General features: G+C 40.4%; 2 protein-coding genes across 2 annotated transcripts in view; one reads left to right on the forward strand and one right to left on the reverse strand.

Moving 5' to 3' along the window:
- LOC308286875 (MKRN2 opposite strand protein-like) overlaps positions 1–2,478 on the forward strand; it is a gene marked incomplete at both ends in the record, with an annotated part of 4,472 nt that extends 1,994 nt beyond the window's left edge. The window contains 2 exons of the mRNA XM_080727998.1: positions 1,202–1,370; positions 2,250–2,478. Coding sequence (XP_080584124.1) covers positions 1,202–1,370; positions 2,250–2,478 — 398 coding nt within the window. The remainder of the gene's footprint in view (positions 1–1,201; positions 1,371–2,249) is intronic.
- Positions 2,479–4,704: 2,226 nt separating this feature from the next.
- On the reverse strand, positions 4,705–21,200 carry tsen2 (TSEN2 tRNA splicing endonuclease subunit). The gene is made up of 12 exons (XM_080727721.1): positions 20,928–21,200; positions 20,107–20,173; positions 19,312–19,351; positions 18,039–18,317; positions 17,551–17,650; positions 16,420–16,488; positions 16,184–16,234; positions 14,954–15,092; positions 14,677–14,713; positions 7,786–7,897; positions 6,297–6,386; positions 4,705–5,275 (listed from the first exon to the last, which is right to left on the reverse strand). Exons 1-12 carry the CDS (start codon positions 21,105–21,107, stop codon positions 5,219–5,221), a joined length of 1,221 nt encoding a protein of 406 aa, XP_080583847.1. The 5' UTR covers positions 21,108–21,200; the 3' UTR covers positions 4,705–5,218.
- Positions 21,201–26,881: the final 5,681 nt, after the last annotated feature.

Raw genomic sequence — 26,881 nt, forward strand, 5'->3', positions numbered from 1 at the left:
TAACTCTGACAGTGTACAAAATGTGTACACTGTCAGAGTTAAGGGGAGACCTTGACATTCGAAAGTTTGAGAAATACTGGTCTAGGGCTTCGAATCCACCGTGGTGCATCCGCCTTTACTGAGCGTACTGTATATCTAACTATGAACACAATCGGCCTGTGTCCGGGGAGGGAAGCTTGAGCAGGGAGGGAGGTATTTGGCTCCTCACTGGCAGCTGAGTGAGTAGGATACTCCTTCATATGTGTTTCGTGTTCAAATCTGGTGCCTGGCCATTCAAAAAATTAACCAGGAAATGAGTATTTCACCTTCGAGAAAACTGGGACTACAGTTACATGTATGCACGGAGCATACAGTATTGCCTTAAAGCAGGGGTCTTCAATGTTTTTCAGCCCTAGCTGGGAGAAAGATGAAAGCAGGGATACATATTGTATGTTGCATATTAAACCTTTTCATAGCTTTCATAGATAGGCCTATAGCTTGTTAGTTAGACAGCTTGATAGTTTGACAGCACTAGCTATCATCAACGTATGTTGGATTCATGTTTCAGTCTGTACTTGGTCTGCTCTTTTTTCCAGCAGAAATCTCTTTGCCGAAAATAGCCGATCTACAAGCTTGTAGATCAGCTTTTTTTTGCTTAAGTTCTCAGAATAGGGGTGCTAGCTAGTGGTTAATGTGGGAAAAAAGAAATCACTGTGATGTCAGAGGAACCACTCTAACAGAATGGGTTTGTTGCTCTGACATCACTGTGATGTCTTCTGGCCAGTGATGTATATCGGACCAGTTACCCATATATGGAGACCCCTGGTACCCATATATGGAGATCCATGTACTGTATATGGTACATCCCTTTTATGCCAATACATGGAGATCCCTGTCTAGTGGTTAATGTGGGGGGAAAAAAAAGATTTGAAAAACTGTGCACATCCCATTAGTGGGAACCAGAGTGAGTAGACATACATCTGCCATCTTATAATGAGCATTAGTGAAGACCAGTTATATAAAGATAGGTTGAAAATAGGTGAATAGCACCTTTAATCGTAAATTAAGGATTTTGGGACACTGTTGAGGTTGGAGTTCAAGCCATTTGAGAAACACATTCATATTTCACACAACTGTTATACACCTCACCTGAAGTTTGCTAACGTGTGTGTGTGTATGTGTGTGCGTGCGTGTGTGTGTGTGTGTGTGCGTGTGTGTGTAGGAGTGGTGTATAACTACACCATGTCGGGGGTCCGCAGGGATGTGTGTGGGTGGGAGCGGTCCATCAGTATCCCTCTGGTCAGACCAGACATGTTCAACCTTCTGGACCAGTGGAACCAGTACCTGGACAAGTTCTCTGACGGACCCATGTGGGACCCCGCCTGGCACAAGTAGGTACTACCACTGGTTTGCAGCTCTGACATCACTGTGATGTCAGAGGAACCACTCTAACAGAATGGGTTTGCCGCTCTGACATCACTGTGATGTCAGGGGAACCACAATAACAGAATGCCTTTTATGCCCATATATGGAGTTCCCTGATGTCATCAATATTAAGCCCATATCTAACAGGACTTCATAAGGGAATGCCCATATATGGAGGCCAAATCGGCCACATACTGTACTACACGTAACAGAATCCATATGGCCAAGATAGCCCATATGTGGCTGGTTCTACAGACAGGGATCTCCATGTATGGGCATAAAAAGGATTGTATGTATGATGTCAGATGTCATAGACATCATAGGACTTTCACATAACGACTAACTGAGTAAGCATGTTTGGGCTCTCACAGCATATGTCCTTATACAGTACATGGATCTCCATATATGGGTACCAGGGGTCTCCATATATGGGTAACTGGTCCGATATACATCACTGGTCATATGGCCAAGACTTGGCGCGACCTCACCCTTTAGGGCAAGGTCGCATGTCGCCCTGAGGCGTCTTACTAGTTACTAGTACAGGTGGTACTACTACTGTGATTACTACTACTACTGGTAATGCTAAAATGAGACTAGGAGATGCTACTAGGAGACTGAGTGTCGACAGTGTCGGCCATTGACTTCTGTTGCTTCTCTCAGAGTGCCTGCCTTGGTTGCAAGTAGTGGTTTTCAAACTTCTTTCATGTCAAGGACTCCCGAATTGATATGTATTTGGCCACTGACCCCCACCTGTGGACCCCACAATGAGAACCACTGCTCAAGTGTCCAGGTCAAAACAGTCATGCATTTGTTGTAAACAACTGTCTGTCTGTCTGTGTGTCTAGGTTTGATGAGAAGGAGCATAACTGTTACAGTTTCACCCTGGAGTTTGTGAACGGCGTGCTGGCCATGCAGGGGAAGGCAGCGCTCTCCAAAGACCACTTCACTGAGAAGTTCATCCTGCCACGCATGAAGAGAGCCTCCAAGTACAACATGCTGAGTCAGCAGATCAACTCCCAATCCTACTACATCATAGAGAGGACAGCAGAGGAGCAGGGGGCAGGGAAGACATGAGGAGGAGAGGAGAGGACAATGCGTGGATTAAAGCAGGGGTCTTCAACAGCGGGTCTGGACCCCTAGGGGGTCCTCAGAGTCACTACAAGGGGTCCTCCAAATCTTTGTGTGATAGAAACTTAAGAACTTTAGCAAAAATAGCAGATCCACAAGCTCACGTTGTGAGCTTGTAGATCGGCTATTTTCGGGCTTTGGTGTAGAGGGGAAAAAGAGTAGACTAAGTACAGAGTGAAAGGTCAAGTATTGACCGTTCAAGTGGTTAAATATCTGAAAAGACAAATTGACATGATTCCAAAATACACTGATGATTGTGCTGTCAAACAATGAAACTATATGGATTCTATGAAAAGGTTGTGGGGGTCCCTGCTTCATCGCTCTCAACTAAGGGGTCCTTGGCCTGAAAACATTGAAGACCCCTGGATTAAAGCAAATAAAATCTTGCGTCTGAAAACTTGTCAGGCCAAGTCCCAGACCAGTCTGTGATTTGTGAAACGTCAACACTCCAGCGCTGTTTCATAAGCAATTATCATAATGTGTAAAATGATGTTTTGGTTTCCATACAGCTAACCAGTTGAAGAAATTGCAGATTGAGGCTCTTTAACTTTTGATTTTATGACATATCTGAGACTATTAGGAGTTTTCTGGAAGATGGAACATGTTTTCTATAATTGCTAGTTTGACCACTTCAAATACTCTTTAATCTTATCTTAAACTAACTAATAACAAAACAATAAGCTATCGATCTACAACTATGACACATTGTGAGCTTGTAAGATTTCTGGTGGATGATACGTTTCTATATGCTGGCTTCTATGGAATACAAAAGGACTGAAATCTGTCGTGGTGACAGAGAACTTTAATCCATGATGTGGAGATTTGTGAAGTTACCTACCTCTGTACTGTACAGCACCTTGGTCAACCTGACTTTGTCTGTAAATGTGCTTTATTATAAATACATTTCATTTGATTTGACTGACGTGGGTGTGTCTATATACTGTAGGCCTAATCCACTGTGTGACATAGGCACGTGCACACATACTGTAGACATAAAAGGGGGCTTGAGCCCCTGCCCTTTTATCTGTCTGTAAAAAGTGCCCGCTCCAGACCATGAATGCAGTTGTCACAATTGTGAAAGAAATGCAAATGCCCTCTTTCCATGCCATACCTGAAGGCAGCATTCAAGAGAATTGCCTTGTCCAAACTCTCTTGAACTTGAACGCTTATGTTGAAAGAATTGCCCTCTCTTGTGTAGAAATCCATGCAGTTACGCCACATCTCCAGTATTGACTTTTTTATGCTTAGTTTAGTGCGGCGGTATCAAGTATGAAAATAGCCGACCTCCAAGCTCACAACGTGTCGCAGCGCGACGCGTTGTGAGCTTGGAGGTCTGCTATTTTCTATATTCTGTGACGCGTTGTGAGCTTGGAGGTCTGGTATTTTCACCAAAGGTCCCCTGCCTCTCAAACATTCTCTGCACGTCCCTGGTGTCACGTATCTAACCACAAAACAAGCAGTACATCTTCTTCCCCTTCATGCAGAGCAGTGATTCTCTAAGTGGGGTCAAAATGGGTTAATATAGCACCAATATGGACCAGAAAGTTTATCCTCTTTAAAGCTGTCACCTGTTCGTCATTTCTGTCAACGGAAATATATTTAAAAATACCTTTACATTTTATTTTAGAATTTCCATTTCGGATAAGCATAAAGCTATATAATGAAGGCTTTGATTATCTTGATTTATATATTACGACAATTTGCATGACTGTGCAAAGTGCAAACTGGAGAGGAGCTTTTATCTGGAGCTTCCAGACTGTATTAAGGAATACGGACGCATCTTCAAATTGTGGGAGGCAACAGTCTGGCTCGTGAGACTACAGTACAGTACAGTACAGTACAGTACAGTACAGTACAGTATTGGATGTGTATTGTGCGGTACTTCCAGTGATGCATTACATTTTGGTGTTTTCCAGTAATGGTGGACTCCACCACCACCAAGCATATTGACGCGTTTACGCAATGCTATTATACATTGAATGACAAAAATACCAATGACAAAAAAAGTAAAAGTAAAGTAAAATAATGTTAACACTTTAATAACACAAATCAACAATAAATGAATAATACTAACCAATAATACTTATTTGGAATTCATTTCCTTTAAATTATCAAAAGCTGCAAAGAAAATATTTTGCTAACTTGATATTAATTTCTTTTTTGGTATTGGTCATTAAACTCTTAATCACACACACAATAACAAGGTAATGAAAACATCTTATATTTTGTACACATTCCCTGCCACCAAAAATGGCGTCCAATGTCTTTCAGTGCCACCATTTTCTTACCTTTTAATCATGCAGGGATCATGCACCACGTGTGTGCACGCCGTTCACAGTTTTCAAACTAAAGAATCCACTTGGAAATCCGTTCAGGCATTCATGAGATAGTTTCATATGTAAACGAACATGGGTCAAGGGTCGAACATGCATTTTCGGTTCGCGATCACTGCCGAAATCGAAAGTCCAAACAAAAAATGCACAAAAGAAAAATTGATACTCTTGGCATGGAAAGACATAGGATATAACTCAGGAAACTCGGCTGTGGCAGGGAATGTGTTAACACCAGTCGCTTTAACAACCAAACTACAGCTGACCCTGGGTCAGCTGACAGAACATTCAAACACTAAGTACTGGCTCACTCTCATCATCCAATCACAGCAGTCTTCTCATCACCGCTCGGCCAATCAAATGTCCTCTTGTTCTCGCTCTCGAGAAGAAATCCACCGGCTCATAATGACTTCCTGGGGAGACAGACAGACAGACAGACAGACAGACAGACAGACAGACAGACACATAACATTACAAAGACAGAGACAGTATGACCACAGTATACTGTAGTGTACTATATGTAATATGTACTGTATGTATCCAGTATACTGAAGTATGTACAATATAAATGATAACCAGTAGTACTGTATTTGTCTAGTATTTACTGTGTATGTACGGTGTTAGTCCCCTCAGGAATCCACGATTCCGCGATCGCGGAAATTATCACGGATTTCTCTGCCACCCGCGGAATTCTCTGCCATTCGCGGATTTTTCTGCCATCGCGAGTGCCGGCAGAGGGGTGGGAGTAGTTATTTTACTATTATAAAACAATTTGTAGATGGTCTGGCCAGTGGACACCTCACAGGACTTTGATTCACAGGGCCCTGGGGGAGTAGTTTGACTGGGACGCTGGATGGTCCCACATTCCTGACAGAAACGGTGTCCTGACCTATAGTTCCTCTATGGTCCTGGCAATGACAATACTAATGCAGAAGAGAATAAATATTACACCCATACTACATAAGTATCCTCTAAAATGTAGTTACTATGGGCATGGTTTGGATGACAATATAGTCTTTGCAACAGAAAGTATTAATTAAAAACAATAACAACTTAAAAAATATATATATATTTTTATTTTCAAAATGTATTATTTGAATATTCGATCTAACCACTAATTACAATTAATTGTAGCTATTTCATGAAGGGGTTTACTTTATTATGACTACATCATTTTTTTGCTTGAAAACTGGTCATTTTAGGTTGTTTTTTTAATGTCCGCGGAATCAAGAATTGTTCTCCGCAGAATTCCGCAGAATCAGGATTGTTCTCTGCGGAATCAGAACTTTTCCTAGACATACTGTGCGTGTGTGTGTGTGTGTGTGTGTGTGTGTGTGTGTGTGTGTGTGTGTGTGTGTGTGTGTGTGTGTGTGTGTGTGTGTGTGTGTGTGTGTGTGTGTGTGTGTGTGTGTGTGTGCGTGCGCGCGCGTGTACCTGGACAGTCAGTGTGTTCAGACAGAGAGGTGAATCCAGGTCAGACTCCAATAGGTCATCTGGGTGGATAATGTAACATAACAGCAGCTCCTATACAAACAGTTATAACAGTATGAGCATGCATTACTACAGTACAGCTATAGTGTTAGTACACTGATACTACAGTATGAGCACACATCACTACAGCAGGGGTTCCCAAACTTTTTTATCTCAGGGCACCCCATAAATATATTTTTTAATCCGAGGCACCCCTACATTATAATTTTCACTCCCAGCACCTTGTATTTATAGCATATCGTCGTTGTCGGGTGGAAACCTTGTATGTCCAAAACCGTTCGTTTTGTATTTATCATCTGTACGAAACTATCTGTACGAAACTAGTGAAAACAACAGATCTACAAGCACACAATGCCTCGCGATGCAAGGCGTTGTGTGCTTGCAGATCGGCTGTTTTCACTAGTTTTGTGCGACGGTCTTGTATGATGAAGCAGGGTTTTGCTTTACCAAAAGACGTACAAATTTGAAACTTGGAAATAGGAGGTTTATGTCCAACAGTGACCATATTTTAGCGATTATGTTGCGAGGAAAACATTGAGATAATAGCCATTGTGGTTAGAACTGACAGAAAATAACTTTGTTCCTCAAGTTTAAAACAATACTAAATATTAAATAGTGTCCAAATAAATTCCATCCATATATCATCAAATTATCTCACGGCACCCCAGGGTGCCCCGTCACCCATTTTGAAAACCCCTGCACTACAGTACTGCTACTACTGTATTATTGTGGTATTCCTATAATAGTAGGCCTGGCACAATCATTACACAATGGCCTAATCATAATTATTAGAGAAAATCACAACTGTTTTGCGTCATAATTGTTTCCATGTTGAAAAATTGTTCATACATTTTCAAATATATAAAACAAAAAACTGACATAGCTGGTTCCTGCTTAGACTCGTAGATCATTTATTTTAGCTATTTTTACTTTTTTTTTTAAGTATAGAACTATTAGTAATTTCTTTGTATAGGCCTAATCAAGTTATTTGTCATATCTGCCCTGTGCACGTTTTGATTACAAATCCTAAAAGTCAAACAGAGATTGTTCGAATGCCAAGAATACGACTAAATCGTTAATCGCAATCATTTGTCTGAAAATGTATTGTCAACATGAATTTCATAATGGTGACAGCCCACCTGTATTACTGTGATATTTTCTACCAGAATACTACAGTATTGTGAGAGTATTTCTATGACAGTACTACGGTATATTACCCACAGGGTTTATATGAGATACTTTGAGATACTGGTTTCCTGCGGAAATAAGCGTAGTCTTTTCTAGGACCTCCTTTTAGTAGGCCGTGTACCAGTGAACTGTACCGTCATGAAACTGTACCTTTTTCTATGCAAACTTCTAATAAAGTCTTCAATCAATCAACCAAACAGTATTTCTATGACAGTACTACGGTATTACAGACAGTCTTTTGTACCTTGGAGACGTTGGCGGTGATGCGGTTGAGCGTGGCTAGAGAACGCCAGCTGAAGGACCGCAGTGGTGTTGTGAACGCACCACAGCCCACACTCTGCAACACTACAGAATAACTGTAACACATAGAAACACATCACACTCTGCAACACTACAGAATAACTATAGAACACATAGAAACACATCACACTCTGCAACACTACAGAATAACTATAGAACACATAGAAACACATCACACTCTGCAACACTACAGAATAACTATAGAACACATAGAAACACATCACACTCTGCAACACTACAGAATAACTGTAGAACACATAGAAACACATCACACTCTGCAACATTACAGAATAACTGTAGAACACATAGAAACACATCACACTCTGCAACACTACAGAATAACTGTAGAACACATAGAAACACATCACACTCTGCAACACTACAGAATAACTATAGAACACATAGAAACACATCACACTCTGCAACACTACAGAATAACTGTAGAACACATAGAAACACATCACACTCTGCAACACTACAGAATAACTATAGAACACATAGAAACACATCACACTCTGCAACACTACAGAATAACTGTAGAACACATAGAAACACATCACACTCTGCAACACTACAGAATAACTATAGAACACATAGAAACACATCACACTCTGCAACACTACAGAATAACTATAGAACACATAGAAACACATCACACTCTGCAACACTACAGAATAACTGTAGAACACATAGAAACACATCACACACTGCAACACTACAGAATAACTATAGAACACATAGAAACACATCACACTCTGCAACACTACAGAATAACTATAGAACACATAGAAACACATCACACTCTGCAACACTACAGAATAACTGTAGAACACATAGAAACACATCACACACTGCAACACTACAGAATAACTATAGAACACATAGAAACACATCACACTCTGCAACACTACGGAATAAATATAGAACACATAGAAACACATCACACTCTGCAACACTACAGAATAACTGTAGAACACATAGAAACACATCACACTCTGCAACACTACAGAATAACTATAGAACACATAGAAACACATCACACTCTGCAACACTACAGAATAACTATAGAATACATAGAAACACATCACACTCTGCAACACTACAGAATAACTATAGAACACATAGAAACACATCACACTCTGCAACACTACAGAATAACTATAGAACACATAGAAACACATCACACTCTGCAACACTACAGAATAACTGTAGAACACATAGAAACACATCACACACTGCAACACTACAGAATAACTGTAGAACACATAGAAACACATCACACTCTGCAACACTACAGAATAACTGTAGAACACATAGAAACACATCACACTCTGCAACACTACAGAATAACTATAGAACACATAGAAACACATCACACTCTGCAACACTACAGAATAACTATAGAACACATAGAAACACATCACACTCTGCAACACTACAGAATAACTATAGAACACATAGAAACACATCACACTCTGCAACACTACAGAATAACTATAGAACACATAGAAACACATCATACTCTGCAACACTACAGAATAACTGTAGAACACATAGAAACACATCACACTCTGCAACACTACAGAATAACTGTAGAACACATAGAAACACATCACACTCTGCAACACTACAGAATAACTATAGAACACATAGAAACACATCACACTCTGCAACACTACAGAATAACTATAGAACACATAGAAACACATCACACTCTGCAACACTACAGAATAACTATAGAACACATAGAAACACATCACACTCTGCAACACTACAGAATAACTATAGAACACATAGAAACACATCACACTCTGCAACACTACAGAATAACTATAGAACACATAGAAACACATCACACTCTGCAACATTACAGAATAACTGTAGAACACATAGAAACACATCACACTCTGCAACACTACAGAATAACTGTAGAACACATAGAAACACATCACACTCTGCAACATTACAGAATAACTATAGAACACATAGAAACACATCACACTCTGCAACACTACAGAATAACTATAGAACACATAGAAACACATCACACTCTGCAACACTACAGAATAACTGTAGAACACATAGAAACACATCACACTCTGCAACACTACAGAATAACTATAGAACACATAGAAACACATCACACTGCAACATTACAGAATAACTGTAGAACACATAGAAACACATCACACTCTGCAACACTACAGAATAACTATAGGACACATAGAAACACATCACACTCTGCAACACTACAGAATAACTACAACACATAGAAACACATCACACTCTGCAACACTACAGAATAACTATAGAACACATAGAAACACATCACACTCTGCAACACTACAGAATAACTATAGAACACATAGAAACACATCACACTCTGCAACACTACAGAATAACTATAGAACACATAGAAACACATCACACTCTGCAACACTACAGAATAACTATAGAACACATAGAAACACATCACACTCTGCAACATTACAGAATAACTGTAGAACACATAGAAACACATCACACTCTGCAACACTACAGAATAACTGTAGAACACATAGAAACACATCACACTCTGCAACATTACAGAATAACTGTAGAACACATAGAAACACATCACACTCTGCAACACTACAGAATAACTGTAGAACACATAGAAACACATCACACTCTGCAACACTACAGAATAACTATAGAACACATAGAAACACATCACACTCTGCAACACTACAGAATAACTATAGAACACATAGAAACACATCACACTCTGCAACACTACAGAATAACTGTAGAACACATAGAAACACATCACACTCTGCAACACTACAGAATAACTGTAGAACACATAGAAACACATCACACTCTGCAACATTACAGAATAACTGTAGAACACATAGAAACACATCACACTCTGCAACACTACAGAATAACTATAGAACACATAGAAACACATCACACACTGCAACACTACAGAATAACTGTAGAACACATAGAAACACATCACACTCTGCAACACTACAGAATAACTGTAGAACACATAGAAACACATCACACTCTGCAACACTACAGAATAACTATAGAACACATAGAAACACATCACACTCTGCAACACTACAGAATAACTGTAGAACACATAGAAACACATCACACTCTGCAACACTACAGAATAACTATAGAACACATAGAAACACATCACACTCTGCAACACTACAGAATAACTGTAGAACACATAGAAACACATCACACTCTGCAACACTACAGAATAACTATAGAACACATAGAAACACATCACACTCTGCAACACTACAGAATAACTGTAGAACACATAGAAACACATCACACTCTGCAACACTACAGAATAACTATAGAACACATAGAAACACATCACACTCTGCAACACTACAGAATAACTATAGAACACATAGAAACACATCACACTCTGCAACACTACAGAATAACTGTAGAACACATAGAAACACATCACACTCTGCAACACTACAGAATAACTATAGAACACATAGAAACACATCATACTCTGCAACACTACAGAATAACTATAGAACACATAGAAACACATCACACTCTGCAACACTACGGAATAAATATAGAACACATAGAAACACATCACACTCTGCAACACTACAGAATAACTGTAGAACACATAGAAACACATCACACTCTGCAACACTACAGAATAACTATAGAACACATAGAAACACATCACACTCTGCAACACTACAGAATAACTATAGAATACATAGAAACACATCACACTCTGCAACACTACAGAATAACTATAGAACACATAGAAACACATCACACTCTGCAACACTACAGAATAACTATAGAACACATAGAAACACATCACACTCTGCAACACTACAGAATAACTGTAGAACACATAGAAACACATCACACTCTGCAACACTACAGAATAACTATAGAACACATAGAAACACATCACACTCTGCAACACTACAGAATAACTGTAGAACACATAGAAACACATCACACACTGCAACACTACAGAATAACTGTAGAACACATAGAAACACATCACACTCTGCAACACTACAGAATAACTGTAGAACACATAGAAACACATCACACTCTGCAACACTACAGAATAACTATAGGACACATAGAAACACATCACACTCTGCAACACTACAGAATAACTACAACACATAGAAACACATCACACTCTGCAACACTACAGAATAACTACAACACATAGAAACACATCACACTGCAACACTACAGAATAACTATAGAACACATAGAAACACATCACACTCTGCAACACTACAGAATAACTGTAGAACACATAGAAACACATCACACTCTGCAACACTACAGAATAACTATAGAACACATAGAAACACATCATACTCTGCAACACTACAGAATAACTGTAGAACACATAGAAACACATCACACTCTGCAACACTACAGAATAACTATAGAACACATAGAAACACATCATACTCTGCAACACTACAGAATAACTATAGAACACATAGAAACACATCACACTCTGCAACACTACAGAATAACTATAGAACACATAGAAACACATCACACTCTGCAACACTACAGAATAACTATACAACACATAGAAACACATCACACTCTGCAACACTACAGAATAACTATAGGACACATAGAAACACATCACACTCTGCAACACTACAGAATAACTATAGAACACATAGAAACACATCACACTCTGCAACACTACAGAATAACTGTAGAACACATAGAAACACATCACACTCTGCAACACTACAGAATAACTATAGAACACATAGAAACACATCACACTCTGCAACACTACAGAATAACTATAGAACACATAGAAACACATCACACTCTGCAACACTACAGAATAACTATAGAACACATAGAAACACATCACACTCTGCAACACTACAGAATAACTATAGAACACATAGAAACACATCACACTCTGCAACACTACAGAATAACTATAGAACACATAGAAACACATCACACTCTGCAACACTACAGAATAACTATAGAACACATAGAAACACATCACACTCTGCAACACTACAGAATAACTAGAACACATAGAAACACATCACACTCTGCAACACTACAGAATAACTGTAGAACACATAGAAACACATCACACTCTGCAACACTACAGAATAACTATAGAACACATAGAAACACATCACACTCTGCAACACTACAGAATAACTGTAGAACACATAGAAACACATCACACTCTGCAACACTACAGAATAACTGTAGAACACATAGAAACACATCACACTCTGCAACACTACAGAATAACTGTAGAACACATAGAAACACATCACACTCTGCAACACTACAGAATAACTATAGAACAAATAGAAACACATCACACTCTGCAACATTACAGAATAACTATAGAACAAATAGAAACACATCACACTCTGCAACACTACAGAATAACTATAGAACACATAGAAACACATCACACTCTGTAACACTACAGAATAACTGTAGAACACATAGAAACATATCACACTCTGCAACACTACAGAATAACTGTAGAACACATAGAAACACATCACACTCTGCAACACTACAGAATAACTATAGGACACATAGAAACACATCACACTCTGCAACACTACAGAATAACTACAACACATAGAAACACATCACACTCTGCAACACTACAGAATAACTATAGAACACATAGAAACACATCACACTCTGCAACACTACAGAATAACTGTAGAACACATAGAAACACATCACACTCTGCAACACTACAGAATAACTATAAACACATAGAAACACATCACACTCTGCAACACTACAGAATAACTGTAGAACACATAGAAACACATCACACTCTGCAACACTACAGAATAACTATAGAACACATAGAAACACATCACACTCTGCAACACTACGGAATAAATATAGAACACATAGAAACACATCACACTCTGCAACACTACAGAATAACTATAGAACACATAGAAACACATCACACTCTGCAACACTACAGAATAACTATAGAACACATAGAAACACATCACACTCTGCAACACTACAGAATAACTATAGAACACATAGAAACACATCACACTCTGCAACACTACAGAATAACTATAGGACACATAGAAACACATCACACTCTGCAACACTACAGAATAACTATAGGACACATAGAAACACATCACACTCTGCAACACTACAGAATAACTATAGAACAACATAGAAACACATCACACTCTGCAACACTACAGAATAACTATAGAACAACATAGAAACACATCACACTCTGCAACACTACAGAATAACTATAGAACAACATAGAAACACATCACACTCTGCAACACTACAGAATAACTATAAACACATAGAAACACATCACACTCTGCAACACTACAGAGTAACTGTAGAACACATAGAAACACATGCAGAAACCTTGTATGTATAACTGTTATATTTTAGCGAAATGTAAAAAGAAAAAAGAAAGATTCAAGAACCAATGTAAACAATGTAGTTAGTATAGAGACAAAAACAGCAGATCTACAAGCTCACGATGCATTGTGAGCTTGTAGATTGTCTATTCTCTTGCGTAATGCTCTCGTATGACGAAGTGGAGCATTCATTTAGGAAAAACATTGAAATATGGAGATACAAGGTTTCTACCTGACACAATCATCTCATCAGCTACACTGTTGACGAGAGAGAGAGAGAGAGAGAGTGTGTGTGTGTGTGTGTGTGTGTGTGTGTGTGTGTGTGTGTGTGTGTGTGTGTGTGTGTGTGTGTGTGTGTGTGTGTGTGTGTGTCCTGTGCCTACCTGGCATGATAGAATGGAGGGCCTTTCCTGTACAGCACTGCAACACACACACACACACACACACACACACACACACACACACACACACACACACACACACACACACACACACACACACACACACACACACACACACACACACACACACACACGAGTCCATACTCAATTGGATAATATTGGAGAGCGAATACAGGTTCTATACGTCTGTCTGTCTGTCTGTCTGTCTGTCTGTCTGTCTGTCTGTCTGTCTGTCTGTCTGTCTGTGATGTAAACTTACTGAGGTCAGATCCATACTTGAGGCCAGGTTTTGGGACCCATCCTTTAGACCTGTAGTAATGATAGGCAGTGTAGGACCACAGGAAGTTGCTCTGAAGGGAGCGGAAGCGACGCCACAGCTGGACAACAGACTGAGGCTCCTGGACAAACACACAGTATAATTTAGACATTTGGCAGAGGCTTTTAACCCATTTAGGCCTAGAATTAGAAGGATTCAAAAGACACTTATAGAATCGGGTCAAAATTCTAATGTTCACGACTTTTCAAAAATAGCAGATCTACGAGCTCGCAGCGCGGCACTCGGTGCCGCGCTGTGAGCTTGTATATCTGCTATTTTTCAATAGTTAAAGCATAAAATAATGATACACAAAATGTGTACCCGTTCTAAATGGGTTAATCCAAAGCGACTTACAATAAGCAGGTAATACAGCAATATAATAAGCAAGATAATATGTCAATACATCAACAACAATACAACAAATGCATAGGAATATCAATCTAGAAAACATAGGTAGACCAGTAAGACCACGCACCTAATCAGTAAAAATACTTTTCTCAAACCTAAAAATGATATCTAGCTTCATGTGTGGTCATTGAGTGTTACAGTAGTGCTATGGGTTTAGGTGGAGTCTGAAGAGGTGAGTCTTCAGTCCACAGTGGAAGCTAGGGAGTGAGTCTGTAGTTCTAATGGAAGCTAGGGAGTGAGTTGGTTGCTTAAATTCTCTAGTATAACATGTAGGAGGTTGGTTGGTTAAATTCCCTAGTCTAACATGTAGGAGGTTGGTTGGTTAAATTCCCCAGTCTAACATGTAGGAGGTTGGTTGGTTAAATTCCCTAGTCTAACATGTAGGAGGTTGGTTGGTTAAATTCTCTAGTATAACATGTAGGAGGTTGGTTGGTTAAATTCCCTAGTATAACATGTAGGAGGTTGGTTGGTTAAATTCACTAGTATAACATGTAGGAGGTTGGTTGCTTAAAGTCCTAGTCTAACATGTAGGAGGTTGGTTGCTTAAAGTCCTAGTCTAACATGTAGGAGGTTGGTTGGTTAAATTCTCTAGTCTAACATGTAGGAGGTTGGTTGGTTAAATTCCCTAGTCTAACATGTAGGAGGTTGGTTGCTTAAAGTCCTAGTCTAACATGTAGAAGGTTGGTTGGTTAAATTCCTAGTCTAACATGTAGAAGGTTGGTTGGTTAAAGTCCTAGTCTAACATGTAGGAGGTTGGTTGGTTACCTGGTCACAGTACACAGAGAGGCAGCCCAGTGCATACACCAAGAAGAACGCCTGGACAGGGAGAGACCACAGACACACAGTCAATGTGTGTGTGTGTGTGTGTGTGTTTGTGTGTGTGTGTGTGTGTGTGTGTGTGTGTGTGTGTGTGTGTGTGTGTGTGTGTGTGTGTGTGTGTGTGTGTGTGTGTGTGTGTGTGTGTGTGTGTGTGTGTGTGCGTGCGCGTGCGTGTGTGTTACCTCCTCCAGGGTGAGTTGCAGATACTCTGTGATGGTGAATGGATTGATCTTCACATGTCTGTTCCCCTCCTTCACCGCCAGGAGAGAAACAACACAACATCAATACTAGAGATGTTACCGATCAATCGGCAATGGATCGGATCGGGCCGATCAAAGCGTGATCGGCGATAATCGGTGGTTTAGATCAAAAGGTAAATTCACCGATCCGATCGGATCGGTGCAACCAATCAACCAGCCGTTCAGTATGCCCACTTGAGGCCATTTTGGGGTATTGATTTCCACAGTGCTGAATGAATAATTAGTTACTGCTATGATAATAAATACATAGTAATGCTGGTAAATAACTATAAGGCAAATATATAAATGAATTCATGAGTGAATTAATTAATTAAAGTTAAAACATTAACATTTAGAAAATATAAATAATATATAAATAATAACTTGATCGGATCGGTGATTGATCGGTATCGGGTGATCAAACTTTTGTGATCGGTGCTCTGTGATCGGTTCCAAAAAACCTGATCGGACCATCCCTAATCAATACACTTTATGTTTAGCACAACGCACAAAAACAACTCATTATAACACTTAATAAACAGCTGTATGAAAAGGAACACCAGACTGGAGCGCTCCATTTGCTTCAATAAGGTGCAAGTAGGGATGGGATGATATGAACATGTCATATCACGATTATAATGTGACCAAAGAAATCGCGATTTACGATATTATCACGATAGTCAAATATCCCCAACATCCATTATCCTGGGGTGGAACATTTGCCAAAAATGGCAAGGAGTTTTGGTAGAGCGCAGAGGGAAAGAAAAGACTGTATCAAGTACGTATATTATAAGTAAGTTTTACCAATTATAGAGGGATTAAATGGTATGCAGCTCGGCAAATAAAAGGTGAATTCATCCCAGTGCATGACAGGGGACGATTTTGCATGCATCGTGTGTCTGTTAATTAATTTGACACATACACCAATAACTCATTTCAAGCCGTCTTCGTCGGTATGTATATCTCGCATGTTGATATCTCGATGAAGGTACATTTTCGATATATTGGCCAGCCTTAGTGGACAGACATAAAACAAACAGACAGACAGACAGACAGACAGACAGACAGACATACCTGTTGCTGTGTGTCGTCAACGACCAGCAGGAGCTCGCAGCCCTCCCACTGTTCAGGGTCAGAGGTCAGAGGTGAAAGGGTCTCGTCAGGGCTTGATGACCTGCAAGTTGCAACACCAACAATGGTGATAATAAGATAAAAGTATCTGAAACGATCTTCTGATCCAGAGTGACAAGGTCTAAGATCAGGGTAAATTAAACTAACCCTAGTCAACAAAAGACAGGGTAAATGATCATGTAAATACATAGTGTAAAGAAACTACATTATTGTCTTCATTAGGAATACGTTGTCTACTATAGTATTTATAGTATAAAGCAGGGAAATATGACATGTGGGTGGAGTTATACAAATCGGTACATTTCTTGTTTCCTGGTCTGACTGGGAAATAGGTTTTAAACGTCTAAGGGACCAACTGCTTTTATAATCAAACATTAGTGTGTCCCTCTCTATCATCAAAGTTGCCCACCCCTGGTCTAAACAAGTCTTACCTGCGGGGTCTTTTAGCCTGGACCTCCACAGGGTGTGCGTCTGCCTCTGTACCCGACCACAGCCTCTTGGTCTGGGCACACACACCGTCCAGCTCGCCCTCCTCAGAGCCCACGGAGCCCTGGACGCCACACCCCTCCTCTTCTCCGTGTCCCGCCTCTTCCTGTCCATCCACCATTTCCACTGGCCGAGACAGCCTGAGGAGGGTTTTATTGACAACCTCCTCGTCCAATCCCTGAGCCAGCAGAGCCCTCCGAGCCAGGCTCACCTGCTGCTCGTACCTGGATGACAAGAGAACTGATCAACTCTAAATGACTAAAACAACACATGCTGCTTGTCATTGGTAGTTGAATAGCCAACAAGTTGTAGTGATTGGCCACAGATACTGTATATACATGTAGATATCACATTGGCTGCTGCTGTTCATTGGAGAGACGTGTCAACGTGACAGTCATAGTGGTTAAAGCAAGCTGTGCCTCCTAATGTATGTACAGTATGTCCCATGTATGTGTGTTGAAGGAGGTATCTCCACTATTCAAATCATCATAACTCATAATGCATGTGTGCCTATTGAAACAGAAGGTTTCTCCACTGTTAAACCGCAGTTCAAGTGGTTTGGTTTGTTACAAATGTCATGTAGTTGTGTTATGTCACAAGATACTTAAATGTGTTTTCACAGCAAAACACATTATCTTATGTAGATGTGTTTTCACAGCAAAACACATTATCTTATGTAGATAATAGCTGTAACGATTATAAAAAATGACTTTTAGTCTCAGGTAAAACTCAGTTATATTTCTTAATTCTTAAGCCCCTATCAGCACCACGGTGATAAGCTATCCACCACGGTGTAGTCTTTTTAAGTCATAAAACTACAACATTACGTCATTACTCGCGGTGAAGAGCTTTCCACCACGAACCCCGACACATCTCTCTGTTTTTACTTTCAGACAGATCGACCACTCACCCCGTTCACTGATTGGTCGATCTAGACCAGTCAGTCACAGTGATAGGACTTCACCATAACTGACTATGATGGCCTCCCCTCTTTTTCTCACTTTAGGTGGATAGATTATCACCTAAAATTTGCGGTGAATAGCTCTTCACCCTGGAGTCTGATAGAGGCTTTACAGTGGAGTTATGGCAAGCTGCCCTGCTTAATATGAGGCTGGGGAGTTGACAGACAGCCCCAATGGCCAATGAGCTGTCTGCACATTTATGCGATGTGACTGGTCATTTAGGCTCATAAAAAATGCTTTGTGATTGGCTACTAACTTGGATTGTGAGATGACAGGTAGATTACGCCCACAGAAGACTGAAAAACAACAAAAAGTTATTATTATTATACTGTAAAACTAGTGTAATGATGTATGTAGACGTGTATACAGTATGCACCACATATGAATACACTGTATCATCACCAGATAGCAACACTTACCTATAAAATAAAATACAGTGTATTATACAAACACAGCCGTCCTGTTCTATTGGGTTTTGAATGATTAAACCATACTGGTAAAAGTAAGTAATAGTAGAACTAATAATAGTAGTAGTAATAGTACTTCCTTTTCTTCTTCTTTTGTAATGCTTTTTCCCTATTGTTATTAATGATATCCTATGTAAAGTACTGTGTTCTATCCGTCTGTCTGTCAATGTGTTATATGAGATACATAAAGTACTGTGTTCTATCCGTCTGTCTGTCAATGTGTTATATGAGATACATAAAGTACTGTTCTATCCGTCTGTCTGTCTGTCAATGTTATATGAGATACATAAAGTACTGTGTTCTATCCGTCTGTCTTTCAATGTTATATGAGATACATAAAGTACTGTGTTCTATCCGTCTGTCTGTCAATGTTATATGAGATACATAAAGTACTGTGTTAGGGTTAGGGTTCCTGTGGAAATAAGTTGAAAAGCTTAGAGATCTCTGTTTAGTTTACCTTGTACCAGTGAACTGTACTGTCATGAAACTGTACCTTTTTCCTATTGCAAACTGCTAATACATTCTTGAATGAATCTTCAACAGTAGTAACAGTAATAACAGAAAGCAATAGTAGTAAAGCTCACCCTCCCATTGGTTGGAGATGCTGTGGTCTGGTCTGGCTCTGGACAGAATGCCTTTACCAAAATAACCCTAAACAAAGAGCAACAACAAAACACATTTACCAAAATAACCCTAAGCAAAGAGCAAAAACAAAACACATTTACCAGAGTAAACCTATTGAGAAAGACAAGGTGAATGACAGACAGACAGACAGTCTGCCATTTATTCACTTACTCATCCATCCATCCATCTATTCACTCACTCATCCATGGTGATGGAAAAAGTACTCACTCTTCTTTACTTAAGTAAAAGTAAAGTAAATTAAGTATAAATACTTAGATGTACTCTGTTACAAGTAAAAGTCCAGAATTCAAACTGTACTTGAATAAAGGTATGAAAGTGTTGGCATCAAAAAGTACTTAAAGTAGGCTACCACATGTAAAAATACAAAATGTTTGAAAATGGCAGATCTACAAGCTCACAACGCATCGCAAGGGTTGTGAGCTTGTAGATCGGCTATTTTCAAACAGCCTAGCCAAAATGGGGCTAAAGTGGTTCATGTATGTTTTATAATATTACAATTTATATCTGCAAAGTATCTAAAATGTTCAAATAATTGTAGTGGAGTAAAAGTACAATATTTGGATCCAAGAAGTAGTGGAGTAGAAGTAAAAGTATTGGAAATACTCAAGTAAAGTGCACATAAGACATAACTCAAAAGTGTACTTAAGGTAAATGTACTTAGTTAACTTACTTTACACCACTGTCATCCATCATCCATCCATCCATCCATTCACTCACTCTGACTCATCCAATCAATCATCCATTCATTCATCCATCATACCTTCCCATAGATGTCCAGTATGTGCGCTGGGTGTCGGATCAGCACGGTGTTGTTGACCATCTCTCCCCGGTAAACAGCGTCCCTGTGCGGGCTGCTCTCCTGCAGATCCCCCGGCAGAGGGAACGGAGCTTCATAATCCTCATAGACCCTGGTCCTCCTCTGAGGAGCTGTGATCATCATGCTGGCAGCAACATCCCAGAATAATACATGTTGTTGTGTCGGTCAGACTGTAGAAGAGCGGTACATTAAATATAATGATTAAATATTTATAAAGTTTATTCAGATTGTTTGACTCAACAGAAGCACGTTAACACAGGGGTGTAACTGCAATACTCGTCCGGCTGGAAACGTGGAGAACGTGTGAAAGTTCCGCCTGCGGCCAAGAGATGTCGCTGGAGGAATTTAAATTATGAAACAAATGTCTGCCAAACGAGGCTAAAGAAACAATATAATATAATATAATATAATATAATATAATATTAGCATATGGTTGTCATAACTGACACTGAAAGCAGTCAGTGAAAGGGTGAAATATGCTGTCAGTGTTGGCATCATTTGGCCTATGAAAACTTGTGAAAAAAAAAAATATATTGGTACTTTAAGTACATTTTGATAACAATACTTTTGTAGGCCTACTTTCTGGACTTTTACTTGTAACAGAGTATTTCTACATTTCTATTTCAACAAATAGAAACACAGATAACAAGGGCCTTAGGTGTTGTGTAATGACATGACATAAAAGCACATACATTCAAACAATTGTTAAATTCAGGTAACTGAAAATATGGACTTTTGTGGAGCTTTGGCTGCAGAGTCCTATGGGTTATATAGGAACAGGTATGTATTTTTTACCACGTATGTAAAACCAATAAGACCAGATTACAAAGAAAAAAACAAAATTGAGTTTCAAAAGACAATTGAAGAGGCATCTAGAAACGGTAAAGGTAATACAGTACTATTACACATACACACACACACACACACACACACACACACACACACACACACACACACACACACACACACACACACACACACACACACACACACACACACACACACACACAATATATAACAGTGAAAGTCACTATTATCTGTAACCTGTATGGATTTTATTTAAATTTCACATGAATGAATATCCACATGTATTGAATGACTAATTCCTTTCAGAGGTCCAACTCTGCTCAGCTGTGAATCGTGTCACGTTCACGCTAAATGTCTGGAGTCACCCGTCAACACAGAGGCGACACCTTCTCCAGCCAATCAGTGTCGTCGGCGACGGCCTCACCTGTTGGGACGTAAAGCTGTGCAGTGATTCCTCCTGTTGTCACCATGGTTACAGATGGTCACCAGAGAAAGGCTGTGTGTGGATATTGATGAGTGCTCCCTCCCTGAGGCCCCCATGGCTCTCAGCTCTGTGTGAACACACCTGGCTCCTTTGAGTGCCTCATGCCTCCCTCCATGGCCAGATCCACTGTTCACTTCTAATATGGTGCTGTGCTTTGTCCGTTAGGTGACGACTGTATCAGTATTAATGGGATCTCTCGCTGTGCAGATCCATGTGAGCGTTACACCGTACTCAACGATCCCTGGAGATCGCCAGGCTACGACCCAGTCAGGCACTGTGACTGGGACAGGACTTTCCCAATGGCCTGTTCCTAGGGAAAAGTGATGCCCAGATACCAGGGTTCCCACACATCTTTACCAATGCATTTCTAAAACCTTTCCAGAATACTTAACCCGATTTTCAGGACTATATAACAATAATTCAGCTCAATAACACTCAGTATGCCATGGTTCTCAACATTTTCAGGCTGTGACCCCCAAAATAATTGCGACCGTAGGTCGCACTTACTACAGAAAGCTCCACCAGGTGTCCGTCTGTCCGTCCGTCCGTCACACACGTTTTGCCCTGCTCATATCTCGGCAACCGTTGCCCCGATCCATGCCAGCTTTTGCACACACACTCCTTGCCTGCCAAACTACAACCTCCAAGGACCCCCGGAGCTCCAGGGACCCCCAAGTCCCTGGGGGACCCCCTGGTGTAAAAAAAGTTCCCTCCGTGACTCACGTCACACGTCACACTTTTGCCCTGCTCATATCTCCGCAACCGTTGCCCCGATCCATGCCCCCTTTTGCACACACACTCCTTACCTGCCAAACTACAACCTCCAAGGACCCCCAGAGCTCCAGGGACCCCCAGCTCCCTCGGGGACCCCCAAGTGTAAAAAATGAGCACATGTGCAAAAATTACCAAATGACCACCCCAACGGGGCTGCTCACGGGGAATTCCCGGGGACCACCCACTCCTGGTGCTCCAGAACGGATGCAAAAGTGGTGGCGCCCCCAGTGGAGGACCCCCTGCCACTGCAGCTCACATAAAATGCCGTAACTCGGGCTAGGAGCGTCCGGGAGAGCCGGGGCGGGTACCTATTCGTCCGCCAAGGCAACGCGGACACCCCACCCCTCATTTCTCACATGGCCCTCTTCTAGCGCCACCTACAGGCCGATTTTTAAAACACATTTTTGGCCACTGCTCCTACAGTTTTTGCCCTAAAATCACGAAAATCACTACACAGTATGTCTACACTCATGTCATCAACATGGATCAGGAAGTTTTTGGAAAAACACATTTTTGCCCTATTTGTGGAGATAAGTGACCTACGGTCGCTTATCTCCCGATTAGGGAGTCTTACTGGTCATATTTGAACTGGGGACCCCGGCACCCTGACGAGCACTAAGATTATTAACAAAATCAATAACCAAAGACAATGCATAGCTATTTTTTCCAGGACCCTTGATCAATTCCAAAACCTTTCCAGTAGTGGAAGAATATTTTTCTAATTTCAAAATAGTTCCAGGAATTTCATGACTGTGGGAACCCTGAGATACCAACCATGTGTGTGTTTATGGGTGTGGAAGAGGTGTTGCTTTATGGTTGAACCAGACTAATCCTACCGTGTCAGATGGAATTGCACAGCACACCCCCTGCACCGGTCAGAACACGGACCTCTGTGGCTATCAATACTTTCCTCCCATCCACGTCAAGAACTGTCTGAACTACTATGTCTACAAGCTTGTCTACATCGCCTCAAGAATGTAACGCTGTCTATTGTGCAGGTAAAGTGGTGTTGAAAATTGTTCATAAAATATGAACCAGGTACACGTAAGCTCGGCAATTCCTATGAAGACAATGGAATAGTGGTTCCCTGCTGTGTCGTACACAGCATCACAATTATGTCTGAACACCAACGGGGCAGCACCGATTAGTTAAGCCTGACAAAAAAATAGCAGATCTACAAGCCCACAACACCGTACAACTGCGACGCGTTGTGAGCTTGTAGATGGGTCATTTTCAGCGCTCGGCTCAACATGGTCGTATAATGAAGTGTAAAACTAAATTGGTCTTAACTGTAATCCTGTTTGGCTGCTTATTAGTACGGGGACTGCCCCGAATTTAGTTAGGGTTACTGAGGTTAAGGTTAGGGTTAGAGTTAGGCATAGTATTCTTAACAAATTCTGACTAATGAACCTTCGGACTAATGAACCTTCGGACCGATGCCATGGCACCATTAGTACAAGGTGGGTGAAGCGTGGAGCTGACAGACGGTGGAGGTTTTGATAGTAACTGCAACCTGGCGGTCGCAACAAGTGGGGCCATGATCTAATGAGCGTTAGTGAGGACCAATTATATGAAGATAGGGTTGAAAATGGGCTTAGGTTCCTTTACAGCGAGTATTTGACCATGTATGGACATGTACCACATTGGACAATAGATTGTTTACAGCGAGTATTTGACAATGTATGGACATTTAAACAACCTGCCTTGCTCTCCTCTGTGCTACCAATGCCATTTAGTTAATCCACATCATCCTGACTTTTCCTAAAAGTTTTTTTTTTTACACCTGCATTTTTGTAAATGCAACGATGTTGGCAAAACATTTTAGTAAATCAAAGTACTGTATGTGATTTTGAATAACATCTTGATGGCTGCCATTTGTATAAAGTTCCCTGTGTTCAATAGAAATACAATGTTTTTCAACTGGATTGCATCATCATGGGCTGAGATAGATTATTTGCTTGCATGGTTATTCATACTTGGTTGTTAAACAGAAGTTCTGAATGCACATTAAATTGGATTTTATTCTACAGATGAAGGATAAACAACCAGCAAAAAGTGTTGTAATATAAACACTTAAATGCAAAGTTATTATTCAACACTTATTAAAAAGAACTGAGAAAAAGAATTGAGAATTGTGCAAAACGTATTTATTTGAACAACTGTCCTTCACTGTCTGAAGTAATACTAGACAGAACAGCAATCTTTTAACTAATAAACAACGGAATTAACAATTCAAAACAATATAACATGTGAGACAGAAAATCCTGCTAAAAGGAGGTAGTTAGCTGACAATATCGGACTTGAGTTCGTTTTCTTTCCATCTATAGAACTCTGGGCTTCCGTATGCCCATGTATGAGCAGTTCCTGAGAACATCAAGGATCCGCGTATCTCCATATTTGGTCGATGGGACCGATATATGGTAGTGGATACTGCACTGGGTGCTCTGACAATGGCTACAACGGGTACTTTAACCAGTATTGCATAAACTTGCATTGAATAACAGGGTGCGGCATGCTGCATACCCAACTTATAACCTCCCCAAAATGTAGGGTCCCCAAGTAGACCAGTGGGCTTCAGTCATCTGTCTCTTTTCGTTTTCCTTCCATCTATACCAAATCGCCACCAAAAATAGCCCATCTACAAGCTCACATTGTGTCGGCATTGTGAGCCCCCAAAGGATCCGCATATCTCCATATTTGGTCGATGGGACCGTCATACGGTAGTGGATACTGCACTGGGTGCTCTTACAATGGCTACAACAGGTACTTTAACCAGTATTGCATAAACTTGCATTGAATAACAGGGTGCGGTATGCTGCATACCCAACTTATAACCTCCCCAAAATGTATGGTCCCCAAGTAGACCAGTGGGCTTCAGTCATCTGTCCGATTTCGTTTTCTTTCCATCTATACCAAATCGCCTGCCAAGAATAGCCCATCTACAAGCTCACAATGTGTCTGCATTGTGAGCCCCCAGAAGATTACAACCCATTAAAACACGGATTGATCACACCATTTTGAGATTCTTCATGGTCCTCCATCTGTCCTTCAGCTGGACGTTTGTTCTACCCTTAAAGCTGTAGTAGGACGCGATCTTGGCCCAGTTCCGCTCTCCAAATCTGGCCACGGCTGCCTTCAACAGGTCCGACTCCTCAACGGTCCACTTATGCTGCAATGGGAGACACAGGAACAGACCATTAATTGTGATAAACAGTTTAATGTTTGACCAGATAGCTTGATATTGAATATCTCGGTAGTAAAGGAGTTAAAATGGGATCTCTATTGGTGCTTAAAAGTATTACACAATGAGTTATCTGACACATTTTCATCAATATGTAAGAGCCATTTGAGCATTGTTGCTCATTTAATGATTTAATAATGATGATGTCATGGAAGGGCGTGGTCAAGACCTGATTGCCTCTCAATTTAACAAGGTGCCTAATCACACTCAGGTGTTGCTGACGGCCGAGGCAAACAGTTTTCAACCGTTTCATTCACTGTGGTCTGTATTCGTGCCATGCGGTTTATGTTTATTATTTTATTAGTTAAAGTATAGGACATTAGTTGACAATAATTCTAATTAATTTAACGCTGGACATGTTTGGACTTCAGTTTTGTTTTGATCACACGTTTAACACCATCTTGGCCGTCGCATCCAGTAGTGCTCCAAATATTGGATTTGGGCACTACAATACCTATACATATATTAACTAAATGGGTTAAAGGGAAAGTAACAGAATGGGCTCTATTTTGTATCAATAGAACTGTGACATAGTTGTGAAAATATTTGCCAATGCAACTATACCCTGAAAGGGTTAATATTGGGAGCTGA

The sequence above is a fragment of the Nannobrachium achirus genome (assembly GCF_963921795.1).
Source record: "Nannobrachium achirus genome assembly, chromosome: 6".
Taxonomy (NCBI): Eukaryota; Metazoa; Chordata; class Actinopteri; order Myctophiformes; family Myctophidae; genus Nannobrachium; species Nannobrachium achirus.